At 30.1% G+C, this 25902-nt stretch overlaps 3 protein-coding genes across 3 annotated transcripts; 2 read left to right on the top strand and 1 right to left on the bottom strand.

Annotated features, from left to right (window-relative positions):
• Positions 1–14886: 14886 nt before the first annotated feature.
• On the bottom strand, positions 14887–15743 carry ASPACDRAFT_1860763 (uncharacterized protein). Its single transcript, XM_020197769.1, has 2 exons — positions 15537–15743; positions 14887–15479 (listed from the first exon to the last, which is right to left on the bottom strand). Exon 2 carries the CDS (start codon positions 15334–15336, stop codon positions 15070–15072), a length of 267 nt encoding a protein of 88 aa, XP_020051100.1. The 5' UTR covers positions 15337–15479; positions 15537–15743; the 3' UTR covers positions 14887–15069.
• A 3433-nt stretch (positions 15744–19176) lies between these two features.
• Positions 19177–20468, top strand: ASPACDRAFT_1892258 (uncharacterized protein; the record flags this gene model as incomplete). Its single annotated transcript, XM_020198664.1, has 3 exons — positions 19177–19875; positions 19949–20196; positions 20233–20468. The coding sequence occupies exons 1-3, from the start codon at positions 19298–19300 to the stop codon at positions 20466–20468; spliced, it is 1062 nt and encodes a 353-aa protein (XP_020051099.1). The 5' UTR covers positions 19177–19297.
• A 621-nt stretch (positions 20469–21089) lies between these two features.
• ASPACDRAFT_48586 (uncharacterized protein) lies at positions 21090–21395 on the top strand (the record flags this gene model as incomplete). Its single annotated transcript, XM_020202164.1, has 2 exons — positions 21090–21125; positions 21180–21395. 2 exons carry the CDS (start codon positions 21090–21092, stop codon positions 21393–21395), a joined length of 252 nt encoding a protein of 83 aa, XP_020051098.1.
• Between the last annotated feature and the right edge of the window lie 4507 nt (positions 21396–25902).

The raw sequence follows: 25902 nt of genomic DNA, 5'->3' as shown, positions 1-25902 counted from the left end.
TATTCTTAATATATAAAATTTATAAAAAGCAGAGTTTATATTTATTAAATTCTATAATAGATTTTTATTATTTTATTTAGAATATTTTTAGAATAATTTTATCTGTTTCTAATATCGCAATTGCCAGATCTGTATAATTCTTATAGTATTTTTAAATATTTTTTAAATATATTATAAATATTATAGTTTCTTCCGACTGTAAGCCTCTTTATCTAACTTCTTTTATAAATATTTTTAATAGAACAGTTAGCTATTTTATTTATTTAATAAATATTATAAATATTAGATTTACTTCCGTACTGCTATTAATAATAATCTCTATTTTTATAAAATATTTCTTTTTATTATATAAAATTAGTTATTTTTTAATCTTAAACTAAAATAGATTATAATTTTGATTTAGTTTAAGACAGATACTGCGATCCTGCCCGCTAGTTATTTTACAGATAGTCTAAATAAATAATATTTTTTTAAAAAATAGTTTATTTTTCTGCAGTTATAATAAACTTTTAATTTAATAGCTTCTGTAGACGCTTGCAGTATTAAAAAAGATTATCTTAATTTTAAAATTCTTTTTATAAAAGAACCGATCCGAACTTTTAGTTTCCGGACCTGTTCTATAAAAACTGCAGGTCTGTAATCTTTTTTAATAGTTATTTTATAAAATATTTTATTTTTTACTTACTTATATTGCTAATTTAATATCGGGTGTAATTTTATAAATAAAATTATAAGATCTTATTTTATTACAGGAAAGATTGGCTGTTTGCAAATCTTTTTTAAACTATAAAAAAAGATATAAAGAATAGATACAGCTATATAATATTAATATTTTATATTTTATAATCTAGTTTAGTTTTTATTTTCTTCTACTACTATAAATATATAAACTCAGATTCTTTCTTATATGGCTTAGTTTTAAGAATTCTTAATCAGACTTTTTATTATCTATTTACAGGATTTTTTAGTTATATTTTAAAAAACTTATAAAAGCCAGCTTATCTTCTTTTATAATAGGATTCAGCTGCCTTATCTTTTTATAGATTATTTAAAGTATGATTTAGATAGGCCACTGTAATATATATTTTCTAGCTTTTATTTTAATTATTAGTCTTTGCAGTCGACTTTTAATAAATTATAAATATATAATAAATAGTATAATTGCGGGTGCTATATTATTTCTTATTTGTAAATAGATTAATATATATACTAATTTTTTTTACTTTTATAATACTGGAGTCGGAGTTTTCTAAATCCGCTCGCGAGCGCTTCTTCGCAGAGCTGATTCTAAAAATATTTTAAAATTTTATAATTTATTTCAGTAAATATAGATATTTGCGGAGCTTTTAAATAAAGATTTTAATTTTTTTTATATAAAAGTCTTTTTCTACAACTGACGCGTAGTCCTCCGCAATCAGATCTAAAGAATTATTTTTAATTTAATTTTATATTTTATATTCTATTATTATCTACTGAATTATTTTGCTGGGTATAAGTAATAAGATTATAAAAATTAAAAAAGTAAAATAGTATAGTAAATAAATAGCTTATTATAATAATTAAAAATTGTAGTATTATATTTTAAAATATTATTACTAATCTGTCTAATTTCGTAGAACTACTGCTGTTTTAGATAATTCCGCGGCCGCCTTGCTTAGCTGTTATATAACTGATATCTTAGATCCTTTTTTATATACATTCCTTTACGATATCAATTGCGAAGGTTGGAAGGGCTCGCGGGGCCCTTACAGTAATAAAATAAATATTTTTTAATAGTATATATAATAATAAGTCGGTATCTGGAAAACTTCGAGTTTACAGTCTTTATTAAAAAGTTATATAAAAATATATTAAAAAATAATCTAAATAGCTAATTTATTTAATTTTATTAATTATACTGTAGATGTACTAATCTATTTATCTTTAATTTAAATAACTAAATATTTTAAAAATTAAAAATAAAGGAAGAGATAGTTAATTATATTTTTATTAATTATAAAAATAAAGCCTATTTTTTTATATTACAGAAGAATATAAAAGACAGACTATAATATTCTATTATTAAAATTAAATATAAAATATATATAAAATTAATTAATAAATAATATATATAATAATATAATTATATAATCTAAAAAGCCTGTTGTAGAATATATTATCAGATAATAAAAAAGAATTCTATAAATTATTAATATTAAAAAATTTTTAATATATTTTATATAAAATTTAAAAATCTATAATTATTTATATAATTTATTATACTAATATAAACCTGAATATATTAATATAGTAATAGAAATAAAAAATAACTATTTTTTATTTATAATAAATAATAAATAGAGAAGTAGAATTATTTTTTTTTAATAATTAATAGTTATAAAAGAAAAATATTAAATAATTTAATTAATTAAAACAGCCGTGCGTTACTGTTAGATAAGTATTAAAAATAAATAATAAATATTTTAATATTTAATAAAAATAAATTAATAATTATTAATTAAAGCTACTAATCTTTGATTAAATACTAATAAAATATAAAAAATATTTAACTATTTATATATATAATAATTTAATAAATAATTTTTTAATATATCCATTGTCTATATCTAACTTTTATTATAAAAATAAAATATAATCTAAAATTTAAATTCTTTTATATAAATATCTATTATTTATTACTTATATTTTATATATACTTATTATATTATCCGGCTGATTTTTTTAGATTTATAATTAAATATATTCCAGTTTAGATATATTTAAAATAAGATTAGCTTAGATATATTATAATCTTTCTATTAATATTATAATAAGTCGTATTTTTAGCTGATATTTTAAATATAAAATTTTAAAAAAAGTATTTTTAAAATAATATATATTTATTTTATATATTTTATTAATTTAAAATATGGAGCAGCTTACTATTATATAAATATTTAATTTAAAATAATAAAAAATACTTTTATTTCTATCTAATTTCAGATAGTTTTAATTTTAGATTATAAGCCTAAGTTTAGACAAGCTGCGATTTAGCTTTCGGATAAGTTTTAGTTATAAATAGAATTCTAATTATAGACAGAGTCTCTTTTTTATTTTATAATATATTTATAAAGCTGTAGTAGGCAAGTTTATATTTATTTAAAAATATATATATATAAAAATACGACTTTTAATAAGTTAACTAAAAAATTATCTGATAGTAAGATAAATTTATTATTTATTATTAGAATTAATATTTCAATTAAATCCACTACTTTAACTGATTTACTGTCTGAGAGTAATCTACCGCCTGAGAGTGGTTTACTGTCTAAGAATAGTCTACCGTCTGAGACTGATTTACCGTCTTAACTAATTTATTATTTTAATTAGTTTACTATCTAAGACTGATCTAATCAGTCTACTGTTTAAGATTATATATTATTTAAAATCTTTCTTACTGCAAAGGATAAAGAGGTCAGTTAGGTATAGAATAGTAGCAGTTCATTGATTTCAAGACTAATCCTTGCTATCCTAAAGGTCTAGCAAGGTCCTAGGAGTTAAATACTGAAGGAGGTGTTACGGGACGGATGGATTGTGCTAATTGAAACGTGCCTCAGAACAAGAAGAAATAGCTAAAGGACTATTTCGTCTGTTCGTACGAAATTTCTTTATATATACTAAGCTAGCGCTAATTTAGTATATAGTATATAAAATCTCAGATATTAATATCTGAAGCTGAGTTTTATATTAGAACTTTAATTCTATAATAGAAGTTCTTCTTTTCTTTTTATCTTTCTTCTATAGCTTCTATTTATACAAACAACTGTTTAGAATCTAAAATAATAGTTCTATACTTCAGTTCTTTGTTCAGATAATATTATAACTGGTTTAGTAGACAGTAAGTATATAAATAAAATCTGTCTTATTTAATATAGTTTTTTCTTTTATATAATCTTTTTTATTTATTAAGTATTATAATTTTTTAATAAATAGAATCTTTTTTTGTATTATTCGTACGACCGGTTCCGGGGATGTGGTTAGGCTTAGCTACTAGTTTTATATATAATATATAAAGTACTATATAAAAAGATTATTTTTTTCTTCTTAGTTCTTCTTTTTTTTTATATATTTTTTTTATTATCAGTCTATTTTTTTTTATTTATATAATTTCTATTATTCTTTTTTTATATTTATATAATATCTTTTCTTTCTAATGCTGAGACTGGTAAGTCTAAGTAATTAGATAATATACTAATTTCTATTTATTATAATTTTTTTTAGATTTTTATTACTGTTGTTAATTATAATTTATTTTTTTTATATATTATATAATTATTTATAACCTCTATACTGGCGATACAGAGCGTTGGATTACTGTATAATTAATAATATATAAAAATAAGATTTTACTTCAGTTTTATTATATTTTAAATTAATAATATATTTAATATTTTTCTTATTATAAATTTAAAATAAAAGTCGGTACTTTTACTATAGTTTAAATAAAAAAATCCAATAGAATTCCCGTACAAGATGCTAATAGAACCAGATATATATTAAATATTTTTTATATATTAATAGTTTTTTAATTATATTTTATAGTTTAATAATATTATATTATTATAAATATAATAATTAAATAAAGTTTCGACAGACTGTACAACTGTCTAAATAATAAAATAATATCTATATTTAATATAAGTTTAAAAATTATAATATATATTATAATTATTATAATTTGAATAAGTTTAAATATAAATCTATAGTAATTACTGTTCTTTTTTATAATATTATTAAAGAATTAATAAATTAAATAAAGCATACGATCAGAATTCGGTATAATAATAGTTAGTTTTTTTTATCAGATTAAATAAAGCTTATTTTAGTTAGTTTGAAGAATTAAAAAGATTTTTTTTTTATTTCTTCTTTTCCTCTTATTTTTTTTTTTTAGATCTGTATAAATCAGAATTAGAGAAGAAAATATTAGTATTTATTTTTTTTATTTCCGGTTTTTATTTATATAGTAGTTAATTAGGATTTGGCTGGGACTGCAGCTGCTATTTTATAACTGCTTTTATATTATTAAATATTAAGACTGGCTTTCAGATTAGTTTTATATAGTCTTTTTATTTAATAAAATATTATAATTAGCTCTTCCGGTTTTTTATTATATATTATTTATTAAGAATTTCTTCAACTTTGTATTTTTCTTTACTATCGACTATTATAGATAGTAGTTGTAAATCTTTTTAGTTTTATAATAATAATATATTATTAATTATTAAATAAAGTAAGTCGATATAAAATATAGAATAGATATTTTTTAATATATTAAATTATACAGCGTGTGATTTTATTCTTTTTAAAATAATATATTTTATATTTTTTTAATCTAGCTTTTTATTAAAGTAATTCGTACGGATATTTTATAAGTTTAACTATATCTAATCGCCTTTTTAATATAACAGAACGGCTTATCAGAATTAATTAATCTGTCTTTCAGCATTCTATTATATATAGACTATAGTACTTTAAGTCTAATTTTGTTGCGGGACGGATGGATTGTGCTAATCGAAACGTGCCTTAGAACAAGAAGAAATAGCTGAGGAGCTATTTCATCTGTTCGTACGAAATTCTTTTATATGTGCGCTAAGCTAGTGCTAGTTTAGTTTGTAGCGTGCGAGGCCTCAGGCACCAACTGGTGCCTGAAGCTGAGCTCTATATCAGGGCCTTGGTCCCATAACAAATTTAAAGTATTATATATCTTCTATATAATTATATTTTTTTATTAGATAGGACTGGAGGCAGCAATCTTCGGATCCGCACTCCGGGCTGTTTTCTAGCTGTTTAGATTTAATTTATAATTATAGCTTAAAAAAATAATAAGAATCCTGTGACTGTACTCATACGGCTGTTAATTACCAATTCTATTAAAAATAGCAGATTTATTTAATTTTTTTAATTATAGTTTATATAAGCTTTTAAATATGCTTCAACAGTACTATTTATATATTCTGTTATTCTATCTATTTAAAAATAATAAGCTGTAAATAGTCTTTTAATAATTTTTTAGTAAATTATATATTTTTTTTATATATAACTTATAAACTGGATATCTTAATCTAAGACTATAATTTTTAAAAAACTATATTATTTAAAAACTATTTTAACTAAGGCTTTAGTTATAGCTTCAGCAGTAATCTTTTTTATTATATAAAATATTACTTTTTTTATTAGTCTATTTATAATTATTAAAATATTTATACATAATTTATTTTCGGATAAATCAGTAATAAAATTTATTATTAATTCTTATTAGAATTAATCCGGTATTAACAGCAGCTTTAGTAATTTATATTTTAATTTTTTTTATAATTTTATATAATTATAAATATTACAGTTTCGAATATATTTTCGTATATTTTAGGATATATTAAATTAGAAATATATTTTATTAAAAAAAAGATAAATCTGTTCTCAGTCGGAATATTTTATAATAAGAAAATTATAATTACTTCGAATAAAATCTATATAAAATAATTTATAGTTAGAAATCTATTATTTTTTTTAAAAATATATTCAAGCTTCTTTTGTTGAATATTTATTTAAAAAGACTTTTAATTTTAATTAGAATAGAAATTTATATACTTTTTTTATATAAGCTTTGCTAGATTCTGATAATCTGTATCTGCTGTTAAAATATAAATTCAGCTATTTTTAAATCTATTTTTTAATTTTAGCAGTTTTATAATAATCTGCTGTATCTATTCTAAAGAGTCTTTATTCGGTTCTATATTATATTTTTATAATTATATTAAAACTACAGTAAGTAAATTAGTTTTAGATTTTAGATCTTTTTTTAGTATTCTACTAAAAATCTGTATTATATAAAACAATATTTTAAAATTTTATTTATTAGATATATTCTATTTCTATTGCGAGAAGACATTTGTTCGTTTATTTTTTATTTTTTTTTATAAATTAGTTTAAAATTAAATCTGCTTAAAATTAAATTCTATTATATATATCTTTTTATAAGTTTGCGTAGTTTAAAAAAATATTTCAGATTTTTATAGTTAATTACTACTGTAAACTCTAATATTAAATATAATTTAGTATTTTATACTTTCAGATATTATATAACTGCTAGCAGTTTTTTATTATAAATTTTATAATTATATTCAGCTGGAATATTTTATTTAAAAAAGTAGATATAAAAATACAGCTCTCTATTTTTATTTATTTAAAAGAATATTTTTTTATATTATAATCTGAGAAGTCTGTCTCTACTACTATTATATATTTAAAATTAAAAAAATAAAGAATTAGTTTAATTATAAATTTTTTTTTAGCATCCGGAAGCTTACTTTATACTTTTAGATCTATTAAAAAACTAATTTTTTTTATTAGATTTATAAGTAGTCGTATAATAGTTAAGAATCCGAAAATAAATTTATAGTAAAAATTTATAAATTCTAAAAAGCTTTGAATAGTTTTTACTAATTTAAAACTTTTTTATAAAATAATTACTTTAATTTTTTTAAAATCTATTTTAATATCTTATTTTATACGTATAATAAATCTAAAATAAAGGATTTTCTTCTGTTTAAATTTATACTTTTTAATATTTAAAAATAAACCGGCTTTCTTTAATTTTTATAATATTTTTTATATATATTTATAATATTTTTTAATATCCCCGTCTGTATAGATTAATATATTATTAATATAGATTAAGCAGAATTTATTAAGATATTTGTATAGTATTTAATTAATATATTTTTAAAAGATACTTAAAGTATTTACTAATTTAAAAAATATTATTAATTATTTATATAATCTATACTGTATATAAAAAACTGTCATCTATTTTTAATTCTCTATAATATAGATTTTATAAAAAATAAATAAGATATTTAGTTTAGTAAACTATTTTATTTTTTTAATTTAGTTTAAAGTTTTATAAATTAGAGAAAGTAGATAGCGGTCCTTCTTTATAATTATATTAAATATTTAATAATTTATATAAAATTTTAAATCTTTTTCTAATTTTTATATAAAGAATACCGGAGCTGCTGCTGAGAAGTGGCTGATTTATATAAAATTTTTTTTTAACAATTTAATTAATTTAAACTGTAAAACCGTTAGTTTTTTTTAATATATATTATAAAAAGAGTTTTATAAGACTTTCGGTTTTTTTATTTTAATATATAAGCTTGATTTTGTGATCGATATTCTTTCTTTAATATAATAGTAGTTTTTCTGTATTTTTTAATTAAAAAAGAAGTAGAAAATCCTAATAGTATTTAAAAAATATTATATATAGATCGATTATCTTCTTTATTTAAAAATACTTTCTAAATATTAGTAAAAGAAATAATAAATATTTTTATATTTTTTTTTAGATTTTTTCTGCAGATAATCTTCAAATTTTGTTTTTATAATTAGCTGAAGTTTTAGATTTATATATTATAAATATAATAGATTTTTTAATCTTATTCTAATTATATATAAAATAATTATTTTAATTTGATTCCAGTACTCTATTATAGCAGAACAGTCAGTTCTTTTCTAAAATTAAATTATATTTAAAATTATTAAATATTATATAAAAATATATTTCTTTTTTATATAAGATTCTATATCTATTCTTATTTATATAATAGAATAGATTAATATTTTATTATTTAAGATTTCTTATATTAGTTTTAGATTAATACTAATAATTAATAGATTATTTACTTTAACAAATATTTTATTTATAATATTATAAATTAGATATTTTAAATTAATAAAAATATAAATAATTATAGTAAGATTTAAAATAGCCTCTACTAAAAAAAAGCATATAATTATATATTTTTTTTTAAAAACTTTTCTACTTTTTTTTAATTTTATCTAGTAATTTTTATTTAAATATATAATTTTATATTAGACTTCTTCTTTTTTTTAAAATTAGAGTTTTTTATTTAAAAAAAATATATTATTTTTTTTATTATTAAAAGGCGGGTATAGCAGCAGTTATATTTATTAATTATATAATAGATTTTAAAAAATATTAATAAATAAAATATTTATTTTATCTATAATAAAAATAGTAATCTACTTTATATTTTTTTATATTTTACTGAATATAATTTATTAAGTCTGTTTTTAAGAATTATTAGTAATTATATAGAAGTAGTATTTTTCTTACTGTACAGCAGTTATTTAAATAGATTTTTATTCTATTAATTTAAAGTTTAATTTATATTATATTAATATAGTTTTAATATAGTTTTTTTTAAAAAAAAAATATTCTATTAAAATTATAATTTATATAGTGCAGTTAGTTGTAATAATTTTTATATATAAGCTTTTAAAAAAATTCTGATTAATTTTTTAATAAATCTTTAGTTTACTGTAGTATTTAGTATAGCTTTTTTTTATTTATCCGATTAATTATATTCTTCTGTTTATAATAAAGTTTTATTAAAGTTGTTTAAAAATTCTTTTAGTTTTATTCTTTTTTATTTTATTATATTTATTCGGTTTAGGATTTTTTATTATATATTAAAATTTCTAAATATCTTATTTATTATTATAAATATATTTTTAAATTATACTGTTTTAATATTTTAAAATTTAATTTAAAAAAACATCTGCTGTGCTGCCTGTCTATATAATTAATTATAAATATAAAAAACTTATTTTAGTCCGATAAAATAATAATTTTTATTAATTATAAGTTTTATATATATATTTAATTTAAATAGTTTATAATTATATTTATTTTTTTATTAAATAATTTTATATTAGAATATTAAAGGTAGAATCTGTAGTTCGGCTTGTATAATTACTGTAGAAGATTTTTTTTTAATTTACTATTAATAATAAAAATTATATTATAATTTTATAATTTATTTATCTACTTTTTAAAAACTAGTTTCTATTTTATTATTTTTATACAAAAGCTGATTAGCTTTTATAAAAGAAATTATATATTATTATATATAACTGCGGACGCTGCGGTCGGCTGCAGTTTTTTCTAATTTATTTATTTTATTATTTTAATAATTTTTTTAGTTTTATTTTATTTTATTTATATATCTAATCAGACTCTATTTAGAGCTTTTTAATCAGCTATTTCTAATATTACAGAACGGATGGATTATACTAATTAAAATATATTTTAAAATAAAAAGAAATAATTAAGAAGTTATTTTATTTATTCGTACGAAATTCTTTTATATATACGCTAAGCTAGTGCTAGTTTAGTATATAGCGTGCGAGGCCTCAGGCACCAACTGGTGCCTGAAGCTGAGCTCTATATCAGGGCCTTGGTCCCATAACAAGGACATCTGTTCGTTCGTTTTCTATTTCTTTCCGATAGATTTATTTAAAATTAAATCTACTTAAGATTAAACTCTATTATACATATCTTTCTGTAAGTTTATATAATTTAAAAAAGTATTTTAAATTTTTATAATCAGTTACTACTATAAATTCTAATATTAAATATAATTCAGTATTCTATACTTTTAAATACTGTATAACTACTAGCAGTTCTTTATTATAAATTTTATAATTATATTTAATTAAAGTATTCCGTTTAAAAAAATAAATGTAAGAATGCAGCTCTTTATTTTTATTTATCTAAAAGAATATTTTTTTATATTATAGTCTAAAAAGTCTGTTTCTACTACTATCGTACATTCGGGATTAAAAAAATAAAAAATCGGTTTAATTATAAACTTTTTTTTAATATTCGGAAGCTGGTCTTGTACTTTTTAATTTATTAAAAAAACTAATTTTTTTATTAGATTTATAAATAGTCGTACGGTAGTTGAGAATTTAAAGATAAATTTACAGTAAAAATTTATAAATTTTAAAAAGTTTCGAACAGCTTTTACTAATTTAAAGCTCTTTTATAAAATAATTATTTTAATCTTTTTAGAATCTATTTTAATATCTTACCCTGCGCGTACGACAAATCCAAGATAGAGAATTTCTTTTTTCTAAATTTATATTTTTTAATATTTAAAAACAGACTAGCTTTCTTTAATTTTTATAATAATTTTTATATATATTTGCGGTACTTTTTAACATCTCTAATTATATAGATTAATATATTATTAATATAAGCCGAACAGAATTCGTTAAGATATTTATATAATATTTAGTTAATATATTTTTAAAAAATATTTAAAGTATTTATTAGTTTAAAGAATATTACTAGCTATTTATATAACCCGTACCGCGTACGAAAGACTATTATTTATTTTTAATTCTTTATAATATAGATTTTATAAAAAACAGATGAAATATCTAATCTAATAAATTATTTTATTTTTCTAATTTAATTTAGGATTTTATAAATTAGAGAAAGCGGATAGCAGTTCTTCTTTATAATTATATTAAATATTTAATAATTTATATAGAATTTTAAATCTTTTTTAATTTTTATATAAAAAGTACCGGAGCTGCTGCTGAGAAATAACTAATTTATATAAAATTTTTTTAATAATTTAATTAGTTTAGACTGTAGAACTGTTAGTTTTTTTTAAAATATATTATAAAAAGAATTCTACAGAACTTCTAATTCTTTTTTATTCTAATATACAAGCCCGATTTTATAATTAATATTCTTTTTTTAGTATAACAGTAGTTTCTTTATATTTTCTAATTAAAAGAAAGATAGAAAGTTCTAATAATATTTAAAAAATATTATATATAAATCAACTGTTTTTTTTATTTAAAATACTTTCTGAATATTAGTAAATAAGATTATAAATACTTCTATACTTCTTTTAGATTTTTTCTGCAGATAGTCTTTAAATTCTATTTTTATAATTAGCTGAAGTTTTAGATTTATATATTATAAATATAATAGATTCTTTAATTTTATTTTAATTATATATAAAAATAATTATTTTCAGTTCGGTTTCAGAATCCTATTATAGCAGGACAGCCAGCTTTTTTCTAAAATTAAATTATATTTAAAATTATTAGATATTATATAAAAATATACTTCTTCTTTTATATAAAATTCTATATTTATTTTTATTTATATAATAAAATAGATTAATATTTTATCGCTTAAGATTTCTTATACCGGTCTTGAAGCGATACTAATAATTAATAAACTATTTATTTTAATAAATATTTTATTTATAATATTATAAATTAGATATTTTAAATTAATAAAAATATAAATAATTATAGTAAGATTTAAAATAATTTTTATTAAAAAGAAACATACGATTATACATTTCTTTTTAAAACTTTTCTATTTTCTTTTAGTTTTATCTAATAATTCTGATTTAAATATATAATTTTATATTAGACTTCTTCTTTTTTCTGAATCGGAATTTTTATTTAAAAAAATATATTATTCTTTTTATTATTAAGAAACAGATATTACAGCAGCTATATTTATTAATTATATAATAGATTTTAAAAAAGATTAATAAATAAAATATCTATTTTATCTGCAACAGAGGCAGTAATCTGTTTTATATCTTTTTTATATTTTATTAAATATTATTTATTAAATCTATTTTTAAAAATTATTAGTAATTATACAGAAGTAGCGTTTTTCTTACTATATAGTAGTTATTTAAATAGATTTTTATTTTATTAGTTTAAAATTCAGTTTACATCGCGCCGGTACAGTTTTAATATAACTTTCTTTAAAAAAATATTCTATTAAGATTATAATTTATATAATACAGTTAATTGTAATAATTTTTATATATAAATTTTTAAAAAATTTTAATTAAATTTTTAATAAGTTTTTAATTTACTGTAGTATTTAATATAATTTTTTTCTGTTCGTTTGATTAATTATATCTATTTATTTATAGCAGAGCTTTATTTAAATTGTTTAAAAATTCTTTTAGTTTTCTTTTTTTTTATTTTATTATATTTATCTGATTTAGAACTTTTTATTATATATTAAGATCTCTAAATACTTTATTTATTATTATAAATATATCTTTAAATTATACTGTTTCGGTATTTTAAAATTTAATTTAAAAAAATATTTATTATACTGCCCGTTTGTATAATCAACTGTAAATATAAAAAACTTATTTCAATTTAATAAAATAACAGCTTCTATTAATTATAAATTTTATATATATATTTAATTTAAATAGTTTATAATTATATTTATTTTTTTATTAAATAGTTCTATATTAAAATACCGAAGGCGGGGTCTGTAATTCAGTTTGTATAAATATTATAAAAGATTTTCTTTTAATTTATTATTAATAATAAAAATCGCGTTATAACTTTATAATTTATTTATTTATTTTTTAAAAGTTAATTTCTATTTTACTATTTTTTTTATAAAAACTGATTAACTTCTATAAAAAAAATTATATATTATTATATATAGCTGCAGATGCTGCAGTCGGCCGCAGTTCTTTTTAATCTATTTATTTTATTATTTTAATAATTTTTTAATTTTATTCTATTCTATTCGTATGTTTAGTCGGGCTTTGTTTAGAACTTTTTAATAAGCTATTTTTAATATTATAGAACGGATGGATTATGCTAATTGAAATATATTTTAAAATAAAAAAAATAATTAAAAAGCTATTTCGTTTATTTATACGAAATTTCTTTATATATGCTAAGCTAGCGCTAGTTTAGTATATAGCGTATGAGGCCTCAGGCATCAACTGGTGCCTGAAGCTGAGCTCTATATCAGGGCCTTGGTCCCATAATAAGTATATGGCGAATCTCACCCGTACTGTAAAAAAAAATAGATCTTAGCTAAATTAATAAGACCCAGAAACACCGGCACCGCAGAGCTTTAAATACTTTAAAGAATATAATAGATCTCTGCTTCCTGTAATACCTCGTGCTACAGTCGCGAGATTGTATTCTTTCCCACCATTATATAGCCGTATGTCGCAGAGATCACTTTAAATAGCGCGCTATATGATTCATATTACCCGAACGGAGTATAATAGTCCAGATTCTCGTCCAATTCTCGCTTAATTAAGAATACTAATTCAGCGGTCCGAACTGGATAACAGTTGCTATTTTCTCTAACCTGATGAAGGTCCATATTAGGACATTTCGGGTCTAAGATATCGCTGCACTGTAAGCCTAACAGACATTTTTGCATATAAAACTTATTATAATATAAATAAGGTTAACTATTATGGCGACGGGAGGAATTTCTTAGTATGGTCGGTGTGAAATGTAGTGCGGGTAGCAAGGACGCGATTTAACTAAAACATCGCTTATCTTTTATAAAAGTAACTGGATTATTATCAGAGTCTGAAGGATTTTCTTCATGCGCGGTAATAGCAGGTATACAGCGAGTGGCCCGAGTAGATAGGCGGCGTTTTTATATTAAACGCGATTCGAATAGGAACGATAACTAATACTCAGATAACATCACCTCCGAACTGGTATATTTCAGGCTGATATAGTCGGATCCGGAAGACTTTTACCGCAACTCCTCTGATAGAATCTGAAATTGTATATATTTAAAACTAGTCTCCTAAATTAGTAGCTGCGCCCGCGCAGCGTTCCGCCAGGCTTAGTCTCAACAGGCTGAACGGAAGCTTATAAAATAGAGACAAAGTATTCTTTTAATGGCTGTCCGAGGATCTTTAATACTATTCTTAATGTCGAGATTCAGCTCGCACAAGTAGTAGTACAGAGTCGAGCAGTTATCGGGTACCTGCAGAAGCACAATTCCAAGTCTAATAGTTAGATATAAATACTCCAGTCCTTTTTAAATTATTATATAGTATTTCTGAACGATCGCCGAGCCTGTAAGACGAGCAGCATCATACTTCAGCTTGTCGGATTCATCTGTAGGAACGGTTTCTGGTTCAACAATCTCGCGGTAGAAATCCATCAATCGGAGCCCAGCTCAGAGATTCTTATTAAAAAGTTTGTACGGTGGTTTGTATTCAACTGTAGTTAACAAAGCTTTGATATTCCTATCGACGCGGTGAATACAGAATTGGTCGAGGCGTGCAGATTGTTCTTGGGCATTTGGCTCGTCTGGCGCATTCTCGTCGAGAGCATTGGCGTGGTTATCGAACCACACTCCATCCCCCAGCCCGAATTCTTCTTTGGCACTCAGTATTTTGCACAGTGCTGAGCTAAGATGATGTCGAATACATGGTTCTCCACCGCGAAACGCTCATAAACTTCCAGGTCCTTTTCGCTCGTGATGGGTCGGTCGGCGAAACGCTGCCCATATTCTTCCAATACAAGGCAAGGGCTGAATAAACGTGTTATTTCTCTGCCGAATTTCTTCCTCAGCTTTGGTAAACAAGGCTTTGCAATCAACCGGCTCCGACATAACAGTAATGAATGGATATTTGAGAGAACGAGTTCATTCATCGATTGACGAGTGGAGACCGAACACCTCTCGTTAAGCAGCCTAGCGGGACGGCAAGGCGGATAAATGATTCAGCCGATTTCCCGTCGTACAGTTCGAGCGCCGGTGTCGCGTTCCTACCACCAATGTAACAAGCTTAAAGAGACTAGGTTTGTTAGTGGTTCGCTTCCGATACAAAGACTTTTTGAACTCAGCCACTAACAGTCAATATTCTTATGCTGAAGGATTCAGAGTCCTGCATCAGATGGCCATCACTCTTAGCCATGGTTCGGCTCGAGCTTTGAGCCGACAAAAGTTTTTAAGTTGGTTAGTTACCGCCATATTTGATGACTAATGATTTGCGTCGCCCGTTTGAGCGCAAATCGTTTGCGACATACGGCGGGATTGATCATCTAGTGCACCTTTTCCGCTTATTGGTTGAGGAACTCTGGGACGAATGAACTTATACTGTTTTCGAGAGAGATGAGCGCAGTCCGCGAACAACAAGAAGAGTCCTGATTGGACTTGGTTGAGGCTCTTACTGCAGATGCACCGGTCTTCCGATAGATAAGGATGGCGCTTCTGAGCGCCGCGTGGTTCTTGGTTTCAAGGTGCAGTTATTCCGAGTAGCTAGCAAAGGGATGCGCCGCATCGAAACCAGAGAACGTATTGGCTTGACGTCTCCCTAAGAAGCATGACATGAGCCTCTACCGCTCTTTATCTTCGGCTCGCTGTGGGTACCATCAGCCCAGGAAAATGGATGTGAAGGGGTTGTCTCCGCCGCCTTCCCAAAGCAAGACCCACTCCGAAATGCACGTTGATCACAGTGGGCTACGTGGCTTCTAGGATTTGACTCTTCGTCTCAAGACATAGTTTTTTTTAACAGACTTTTCTCCAATCCAGAGGTTCCATGTATTGTCCCAGACAGAAAATACTACCAGACCATGGTACGTCTTCTGGTGCTTCTAGACGGGATGAATCAAGCGCGATGCCAAGAAATACTCAGTGGCACAAAGAAAGAATCCAACGCTCCGTGCTGAAGATAAAGCATGATTTTGTGGGTGACTCACTTAAGATGAATCTTGGTCAGGTCCCTTGACGATACGCTCCTGTCCAAATTACTTTCCTAGTCTACTAGATGACAAGACTGTTGCCGCGATGGGCGGCACTTGCCGATTGTTACACGATTTATTTATCGTTATGAGAAGGGGATTGGAACTTGCCCGCTGAATCACGAGCCACGTGCCATATGCGCATTCACAAAGATTCATAAAAGCTGCATAATATACAGTACATTTAAGCTGTCGATGTTCCCTACAAGAAAACTTATTTTATAGCTTTAGTTATTACAAACCATTTGTGCTCACGTCCTGCCAACAAACCCATTGTACAAAGCTTAGAAGCCCGAAGTCTAATACAATGTTATTCCTGCTGAATTAATTTGTAGACAAGGGCCTTGACGTTTGAATGAAGTCCGATCCCGTACTCTATCGCGAATAAATTGATCGTGGCCAACGACATTTGACCAACGATAACGGGGATCCTTGGGCTAGACCTGCATTTTCTAAGGGGGAGTTCTCTGTTTGAAAATCGATGACATGCGAACTTGGGCGTACCGTGACATTTCGTGCATCCGTTCATAGCATAATATATTCGAACGAAGATTTGGCATCATGAACTGTTACTGAGGAGTTGATCTTTGTCCGCATACCACGTGCGTGCCAAAGTTGCTAGTCACAGGAATATCGAGCTGCCCGTTCCATGAAGCGCCCGCGAGAGCCCAAAACTGCGGGAGGTAAATGCGTTCGATATATTACATCCATAAACATCCTCGGTGAAGTGTGTGCAAGCCGTACTACCTGAAATTTGCGTCGGTCTAAACTTCGAGCTGTATTGGGTTGTATAGATCATTTGAGCCATAGATAGTGCAGTATCAGTATCAAGAAAGTAATGGTTCACATTTCAAAGATGTAAAGAATAGGTAGTGGATCCCTGCATATCGCCAATGCAACGGCCCAGCATCATCATCACTGTATGTTTAGCAGTCCTTCAATTTTTCTATCGCGACTATCAGTTTATTGAGAAGGTCAATTACAGATTGTCATGGTTTTTTCTTAACGCTATAAAGCAACCTCGCATGCTAAAAATACTATCAAGGCGCCTGGCACACTCGCACTCTGTGCGTTCGTTTTCCGGACACGATGCAAACAACCGGCGAAGCCAAGTTCTCTCGTACAAGAGTCATGCCGCAAGCATTAACTCTCCCGATCCACAAACTCCCGACTGTCCTTGTCGAACAAAAGGCACCTATTGATTCTTAGCATCATTCTTCGCGATGACCGGCAACCATCGCACGTACAGTTACAGAACTTTCCGCTGCGTAGTAGGTTGTGGAGTGAACATTTACATGTGACCCAGCAAAAATTGTCGTATGTCATCTCGAGGCCATAATAACCCCGCATCGGATAATGAATGTGCATAAAAGGGTCATCACTTATCAGGTAGCTATTTGCTCTTAGTCGTAGAGTATCACGTGCAATATCGTATAATAATCTGCAGGTGCTGCTCATCGCAGCAACAGTCTTGTCATCTAATAAATGTAGTAGAGTATCTCGGACGGGGCCGTAGCGTAAAAGGACTTGAGGAAGATTCATATCAAGTATGTGCTCACAGAATCACGTTTTCGACGAAGACCCCTTTGTTTTGGGCACGGAGCGTTGGATTCTTTTATGTGCCACCTAGTATTCCTTGGCATCGCGCTTGATTTCTCCCATCAAGCACTGCCAGCACGATTCCGTCTCATACAAAAGACGTGCCATGGTCTAGTGGTAATTTTCTGCTTGGGACAATACAGAAACTTTGGATTTGAGAACAGTCTGTTCACGTACCTCTTGAGACTTCGAGGTCACGTAGCCCAATGTGATCAACGTGCATCTCGGAGTGGGTCCCTGCGCTGGGGAAGGTGACCGGTGCTCCGTTACGCTGACGGTCCCCACAATAGCCAAAGTGTACTTCTTAGGGCGGCGTCAAGTCAATACGTTTCTCTGGTTTCGATGGGGCCGCGCCCGTCGCATTCATATGCTTGCCACTCGGAACACTGCACCTTTAGAACCAACAATCTACGCGGCGCTAACCCGCACCGTCCTTGTCTATCAGAAACCGGTGCATCTACGCAATGCGGTCGAAATCTCAACAAAGTCTCCTGAAAGTGTTCTCGTTATTCTCGGGCTGCGCTAAGCTCCTGAGAGTACGAATTCGTTCGTCCAATGATCTTTCGACCGAGTGAGCGGAAACGGTACACTACATGATTCAACCCCGCCTTTTATAATGTAATACGAACCATTCGCGCTGACATGGGCGAAGGAAACAGTTAGTCATCACACGATGACGGCAATACTCGAAGCTCGAGCCGGAATATGACTAATAGTGATGCTGCTCTACTTTCAGTGTGCCCGGAGTTTTTAGACATGCACTAAGCCATGCAATGTGATTGCGCTTTTGGGAAATGATTGGCTCTAGAGGCTTGGTTGGACTGTGCTTTTAAGGATCCTCCGTCAATCTGAGGCTGCAGGATCTTAAGGTTAGAGGTAGATAATATTCTCAATTCGCGCCATAGTACGCTATTTACTAGTACATAAAAATTAGAGGAAGTGATTGGTTTCCACGCTGAGAAGATCTGGGCGCGTTAGCACCGTCCGAGGCTCAAACAGCTAGGGGTAATGAGAGTGTGCAAGTTGGTAATATGGCCCACTGATCTAATATAATTACTGGCGTTGTACTCTGATAGCTCTACGCTTACAAAGTATAAGATTGCCATATATCCCGGTAGAAATATACAAACACGACTTCAAAATTATTTGCGAATCGAATCCAGGTTGCTTGACTGTCAATTCTTCCGAAAGATATAGATACTCTGAACTCTAAAGTCTTGATATCCAAGGGACGATTGGTGACAGACTGTTCTTGATTCGCACCCGTTCCAACATGTCTCATACTGTGGGCAGCCTGATCAGAATGTTCGGTCGTCAACAACTGGACGTCGACATCTCTTCAACACTGTCTGAGAAAAAATGGACTAGCGATTATCATCCTCTGTACCGTGAAACAGTGAGAGGGAGGCTTCCAACGAGACAGGAACTTACAGCTTTTCTGTCACCTGAGACACTACCCTCCAAGGCTGATTCCTTAGGTTTAGCCACCCCTGCACATATGTTGAACACTCAGCAGCTAGAGCTCATGACTGAAGGCGATGTGACGCATGATTTTGATCAGAACATTATTCCTTTGGTGGAGCTCGCCTTTTCAGGGGAATCAGCAGTCACCATACCAGCCCGCGGCGACGCACCTGTACCAGGGGGGCCCAAACTCTCGCCGCGTTCACTAGTGGCCTCGAAGAATTCGAGTTCAAGCAAAAAGGTCGTCGATTACCAAATGACAATGTCCCATGAAATTAAGTTGCTTGAGTCCCCTGCTATAATAGGGGAGTTGAAGCGGCCAAGGATCATCAAAAGGAAGGAATGGGCATTTGAACAAAATCCATCGGAAACGACAATAAGGCTTATGTAAGAGGCCCGGGGGTATGTTCTAGTTTACGTTAATATGTTTTCCTACTTTCTTCCCAGCTAACGACTAAAGATATGCGCACTTGTATGAATGTCCTCAAGTATTCCTCTTCGACTCAAAGACTCTAGTCCTTGTGCAATTCCGTGCCCAAAGTACAAAGAAGATTGCAAATGAATGCTGCGGGGTTGATGTCTGCATTATCCCTCGAGAGGAGTTCCAACTAGAAGGCCAGTGTTCTATGGCGGAAGGCCTATATGCGCTCGCGTTAAGAGGTTTCACTCGTCTTTGTGCTACTAGGGGCTGGGCAGAGAGAGAAAGGGGTAAGTACACAATGATACCCATACCGTTGATGATAGGCGAGTACGAGCGACATTATGAATTCTATTCGGGGCGCCCTATCTGGAAAGATCGCCAGGGTCGCGTCTATCATGGTCACTCCTATGGATATCGACGGGATTTGGATTTCAGATTACACCAGCAGTCCAATAAGCTTAAAGTCTATGGCTACTGGGTTTGGCTGGATAGCCTAGGGAATTCCATTGTTGACGACACGAAAAATTGTTTCACAACTACTGAAATCTTTGTGTTGTGACGACACAATCCCCGGGAAATGAAATTGTGATACTTTTGTTCTCCTGTTTGTACTCAAGTGAATGATTTTATAAGTTTCTACAACTCAGCTTATTCACTGTTCCCCGCTTAAGTATACGATAATATTTTGGACTCCGACAAGATGTGATTTTGGCAAATCAAAACCTGGCCTCGAGTTGGGCAAATCCTACCGGGTAAATGAGATACATCCGTAGTCAGTGGGCTTTTGATAGATGTATAACTTAAGACTACTGGTGGAAGGCGAATCTTTTGCTACGATAGATCTATGAATCTCAGAAGAGTCAATACTGATGTGCTAAGAAATGTATGTTACATATGTGCTGTTAATCTCAGTTCTTTATAAGTCAATTGTTTCGTCACCAATTTATATGCTGACCAACCCAATCCACCGTAGAGGGGCGGAGGTATTTATGCCTCATATACTAGGCAAATAACGTCCCGAAGTAGTTCCTAGTTATCCAGTTTCAATGCATCACCTCCCTTACATCTCACAAAGTCACATAACTGCTGAGCTTATTATAATAGATTCCGTCACACGCCTTCCTTTTCTCCTTTTTACCCTCTTACACTAACGACGTCAACTTTATTAGATGCTTTGATAATGTCCGATTCCGCTCCGCCATCACAAAATCTCTGGGTAGGTTGTTTTCTTTATAATAGTCTGAGAACTGGGTCAAGCTGACTCTGCTAGATGATCAAGCTGGCCGACGGTTATGAGATTACTGCAACCGAGGCTGAGCTATTAGATCAACAGCGAACAGTATATCGTCTTAAATTTGCACCAGATCTATACCGGCATACGATTCCCATAACGGCTACCTCTGTCATTGTTAAGCAATTGAAGGATGGATGGGAAGACGAGTTTCAGGATGAGGAGAAGGCCTACCGCCGATTGAAGAACCTTTAAGGACAAGTGATTCCATACTTTTATGGTCGAGGTTATTTCAATGGGCAACCTGTACTTGTACTATCGGACATCGATGGAATTCCTCTCAAAGATTTGGCTCACTGCAACAACGAGACTTCTGAGGAATTACTGAAAGCTTATTTGGAAGAGACCTTTTCTAAGCTCTCGGAGAATGGAGCTTTCTATCGAGACCAGAAACTGGATAATTTTTTGTTATGTTTTGACTAAGAGTGTGGGAAAAGTAAGATAATGGTTGTTGATCTTGAACACATCGAGTTCCTTCGCAAAATTCGTCCTTGGCACCTTCCGATCAACCAGGAGGGAGCAAGATCTTTGATAGAGGATTTTAGACACCGGCTCAATCCCGGGCGTCAATCACCTCCCCTTCAGTTATGGGTGTCTGGGAATAGTGAGAGTGCCTCGCTCGGCGAGCTAGACGATTCTGCGCCCACGACTAACCAGGAAAGCAATAGGAGGCCTGCCTCTACTGCAGCTTGAGCAAGATAAGGAGCATATTACCATGCAACTATCATGTAGCATTGATGTTGTACCGTATAATTATATCAGAATATGAAACATGTATTTATATTTCGAAAATTACCACAAGTCTATATAAGATGTAAAATAAAAAGCAGTCGTAAGAACTTGCAAAGAATAAGAACGCCAATTAATCATGGAAATGAAAAATGTATATCCTGCAGTATCCTCTCTAGTTCCTGCTTGCAGTGTTTTCTTACCTGTAGATTTATCTTAGGCGTAAAAGGAAATCATTCCTCTGCTCCGATATAAGCACGAGCAAGCCAGTAATTAACAATAAAAAACAACTCACTGGAAAAGTGGTAAATAAAGAGTTTATGGATGCTCTGAAGCGGGCAGGACGTATGACTCTGCAGCATATGAATTGATCGATACCATCTTAACCATGCCAGGCTCCACTGTCGAAAAGTATAATCAACTTCAAATTTGCTGCAACCAATGCGGTTATCACTTTCTGCGATGTGGAGAAAGTTCTCCCACAGAGCGACTAAGAGCTACCTAGAGACGTCGCGCCACGGACGACTTCCCTTTCGCTCCCCCTGCGAAATAGCAATAATGCTAATCGCCTGAGGAAGGAAATATATTCTTTCCCATGAAATTGTGTCAGCCTGCATCGAAGCTCGATATGAACGGCCGACGATTTGTTTCCTTTACCTAAAGTATCCTCGTTTGCCGGATCGTCAGCAAGGCCATTATGTAATCTGCGTGTTAAGACTAATTAATCAAGCCATGTGAGTGAATAGCCGAGGCTATTCAGGATGTTCTAGGCGAAAATAGCAGTACTTTTTCATACCGGAATTCCGACCCATCTCTTACGTCCAGTCCAGCTGAATATATATATATTCTCCTCCAGTGTGCTACTGGAAGTGAGTAGAAGGATACTTTCTAGTAAAATATATCATGGTTCGATAAAAGCTCTAAGAAAATAATGAGCTAGTATTGGATAGAGGCGAGACATTGACGTTATTCACTTATTAAATTAGAAAGAGGAAAAATCTGCTCAGTCAGCTGCTAAAGGATCCTCACGCGGTGTCTGTACTACTGCCTGATAGCAGAGAATAGACTGCTACAAGCAAGCACATCATTTGTAGTGGTATAAATTAGTGCTTCAGACGCGACATATCTAAATAGTAAAGTGACCCCGCGAATTACGATTAGAAGTTCATAAATCCAATAGTAACTTCACCAGCTCGGTCAGAAGCAGGATCCGACGTAGACTAAGAGCAACTGAGAAGGTTGCTGTATGCGCAGCAGGGCAAACTATTACCCGGAGATGCACACAAGTAGTCACGTGTTGACCTATGGAGGTGCCGCGACTAAGCACTAATCAAGAGGAAGCTTAGCACACACATTCGGAAGAAGGGGTAAAGCCCAACATATTTACACAGGTTTGACCCAAGATGGGCATAGTATTGTGGACGGAAAGTTCGGGCTTCGCAACGAGCGCTAATAATACATTGTCCCGTGATGGCATGTGACGTAATACTAGGTCATGTAATCTACTACGAACGCATCGCTTGTCAGAGGACTTGGGCTTATTTACTTCTTCGTCCGCTGCTATAATCCGGCATTATTTTCAAAATAAGAGGCCTGCAGAAATATTACCTCTCATTGACCTGCATAAACCTTTGGCACTGGCTCTGATTCCTGAACTCAAATCCGCCCTTCGTCAGTACGGAGCTTTCCGCCTAGTAGCCCCTCAAAGTACCCGGTACCGCCGCGGTGATGTATTTCAAAATGTAATCCTAACCCTACTCGCCGCGAAAGGGTCTACCACTAACCGCGACCCATAGGCTCGGATATTTTTCCAACAATCTATTGATGCAAAAAATCGAGTAAAAAAGTATTCTCCTTATGCCTCGGAGAGGGTTCGAGGCCGGACTGTGTTTCCTAAGAAGAATATGTATTTCTTCCGTCATGGGGAAGAGCCCGGATATACCGAATATCCTAGCCCAGATTTCTATTGTTCAGTCAAAACTCTTTATGAGGTAAGCATCAAACTTTTTTCTCAATCTAATATACTGTCTGCTGTGCTAATTACCTATTCTGATAGGAATGGACATCCATTAAGTCGCATTTACTGAAACTCATCTCTGAAACTCTGGACTCGAGCACTCCACTAACGGGAACTGCGCTTCTTGATTCTGCTACATTAGAGGTTTATTATTATAATTCTTAAACCCTTCAAGGCAGCATTTATTTCAGTCCCCTACATATAGATAGCAGTACTTTAACTATCTTACTCCGCTCTCCTATTGAGAATGATGGCCTGGAAATCGCCGATCTCCAAACAACGCGAAAACGAGACAGTAAGGGGATCGGGTCAGAGGCATCTTTCATATCGGTCCCTACTTCACCCGATGAGTATCCTGAGGTAATTGTCTTTGCAGGCACCAGACTTCAGCACCTGTTTAGAAGTGATCAAGTTCGGGCTTGCGTGCATAGAGTACGTGGTCCTAGTTTCAACATCTATGATGCTTCTAAGGTTCGATTAAGTATTGCAATTTTTTACGCTCCTTCGGTGCCATCTACACAGCGCCCCCATTACTGGTTTTCTAGGTATTCTATCGAATCTATTGCTTTTTCTTCAGATCAACCTTAACGAAGTTGCCAGCTCTTCGTGCCCAGAATGGCGCTTTAACATTGTCAAGGGAACGTCGGAATAGCAATTGTTCAAGCCTCAGGCAGGAGACTGCTTTAATATTTCTCCGCGAATTTAGCTTCTCTCAACCTTATGTTTCTACTATTTTCAAGAAACCGCAATCTTTCCTGATACTTGAATAGGACATGGCTAGTATTGGTTCTGCCCGGGGACTCTTCCATATGTTTCGTACTTTGCAAGATGCTGCGATTTGTAGTTGACTCGCTATTGTTGCTGTTAGCAGACTTAAGCTGTTGGCGAGCTATATCTGAAATCCTAGTCCATGGGTAAGGTAACCCAGACTGGAGTTGTTGATTGCCAATGTTCACAGCAGCATACAGAGCAAATCTTCTAGATCTATTAGTGAGATCTGACCGCCTAATGGAGGGAGAGACTGACAGACATCTCGGCTCTCCTCCAGAACTATGCAATTTCGTCTTAGTTTGGATTCATAACGTATTGATTTACATAGAAACTGACTGGACAACCCAGATGCGTCCAATCTGAGGGTGATTGCGAATCGCTCGCACCACACTGAAGCTTTTCAAGGAGGGCTCTAATTCTTCTTTGTCCGAATATTTTAGTTCATCACTCTCGATGGACACTCTAATCCTCAGTCCTTCCCCTGTACATTTGAGAGGGAATTTGTTGTTATGTGTAGAAATATACAGCTCCCAATTTCTAGTGACCGTTACCGATTCAATCATAAAATCAAGACTTATATTTGCTTCCGGAAGAGATATATTGTTGTTCAATAGAAGGCAGGAGATAGCCCCTCCTCTAGGTATGTTCGACATAATGTATTAAGACCCGGCTGATTAGCGATATCGCGCTGAAGGGAATCATCGTTCTCATATAGACAGTGAAGAGTTGGCTGCGTTCCTAATATAATATTCTGAGAAAGAAAACAGCTTGCCTTGCTAAGCCAGATTTAGACAGATTTAGCACCGTATCAAATCAGCTCGTTTTTGGGTTAGTGGAACTGCAGCTTTTCTATTGACCAAGCTTATTCTGGATATATCTTTTGTCGTACACAAATAGTCTGTTTTGGGACTAGTAAACTAAGTAATTGATACAATACTAGCCCAAAACACATCAAATCAACTCTATCAAAGCCGTCTTCATGACCTAGAATAATTGAACGAGTCTAGTACAAACTGGTACAGTACCCATCACCTAGCCATTGTGACTAGGCCAATGCCGGTAAAACCCGCGAAGTTAAACCCCACATCTTGTCATTAGTGAAGCAAACGCTCCGAGTTCCTGGTCCCATCCATCCATCCCCCCGGGTCTAGCACTGCTTGCTCTTTCTAGACACCCAAATGATGC

This window comes from Aspergillus aculeatus (genome assembly GCF_001890905.1).
Source record: "Aspergillus aculeatus ATCC 16872 unplaced genomic scaffold ASPACscaffold_25, whole genome shotgun sequence".
Lineage (NCBI taxonomy): Eukaryota > Fungi > Ascomycota > Eurotiomycetes > Eurotiales > Aspergillaceae > Aspergillus > Aspergillus aculeatus.
The sequence above is the reverse complement of the archived record's forward strand: the minus strand, read 5'-3'. Positions and strand labels throughout refer to the sequence as shown.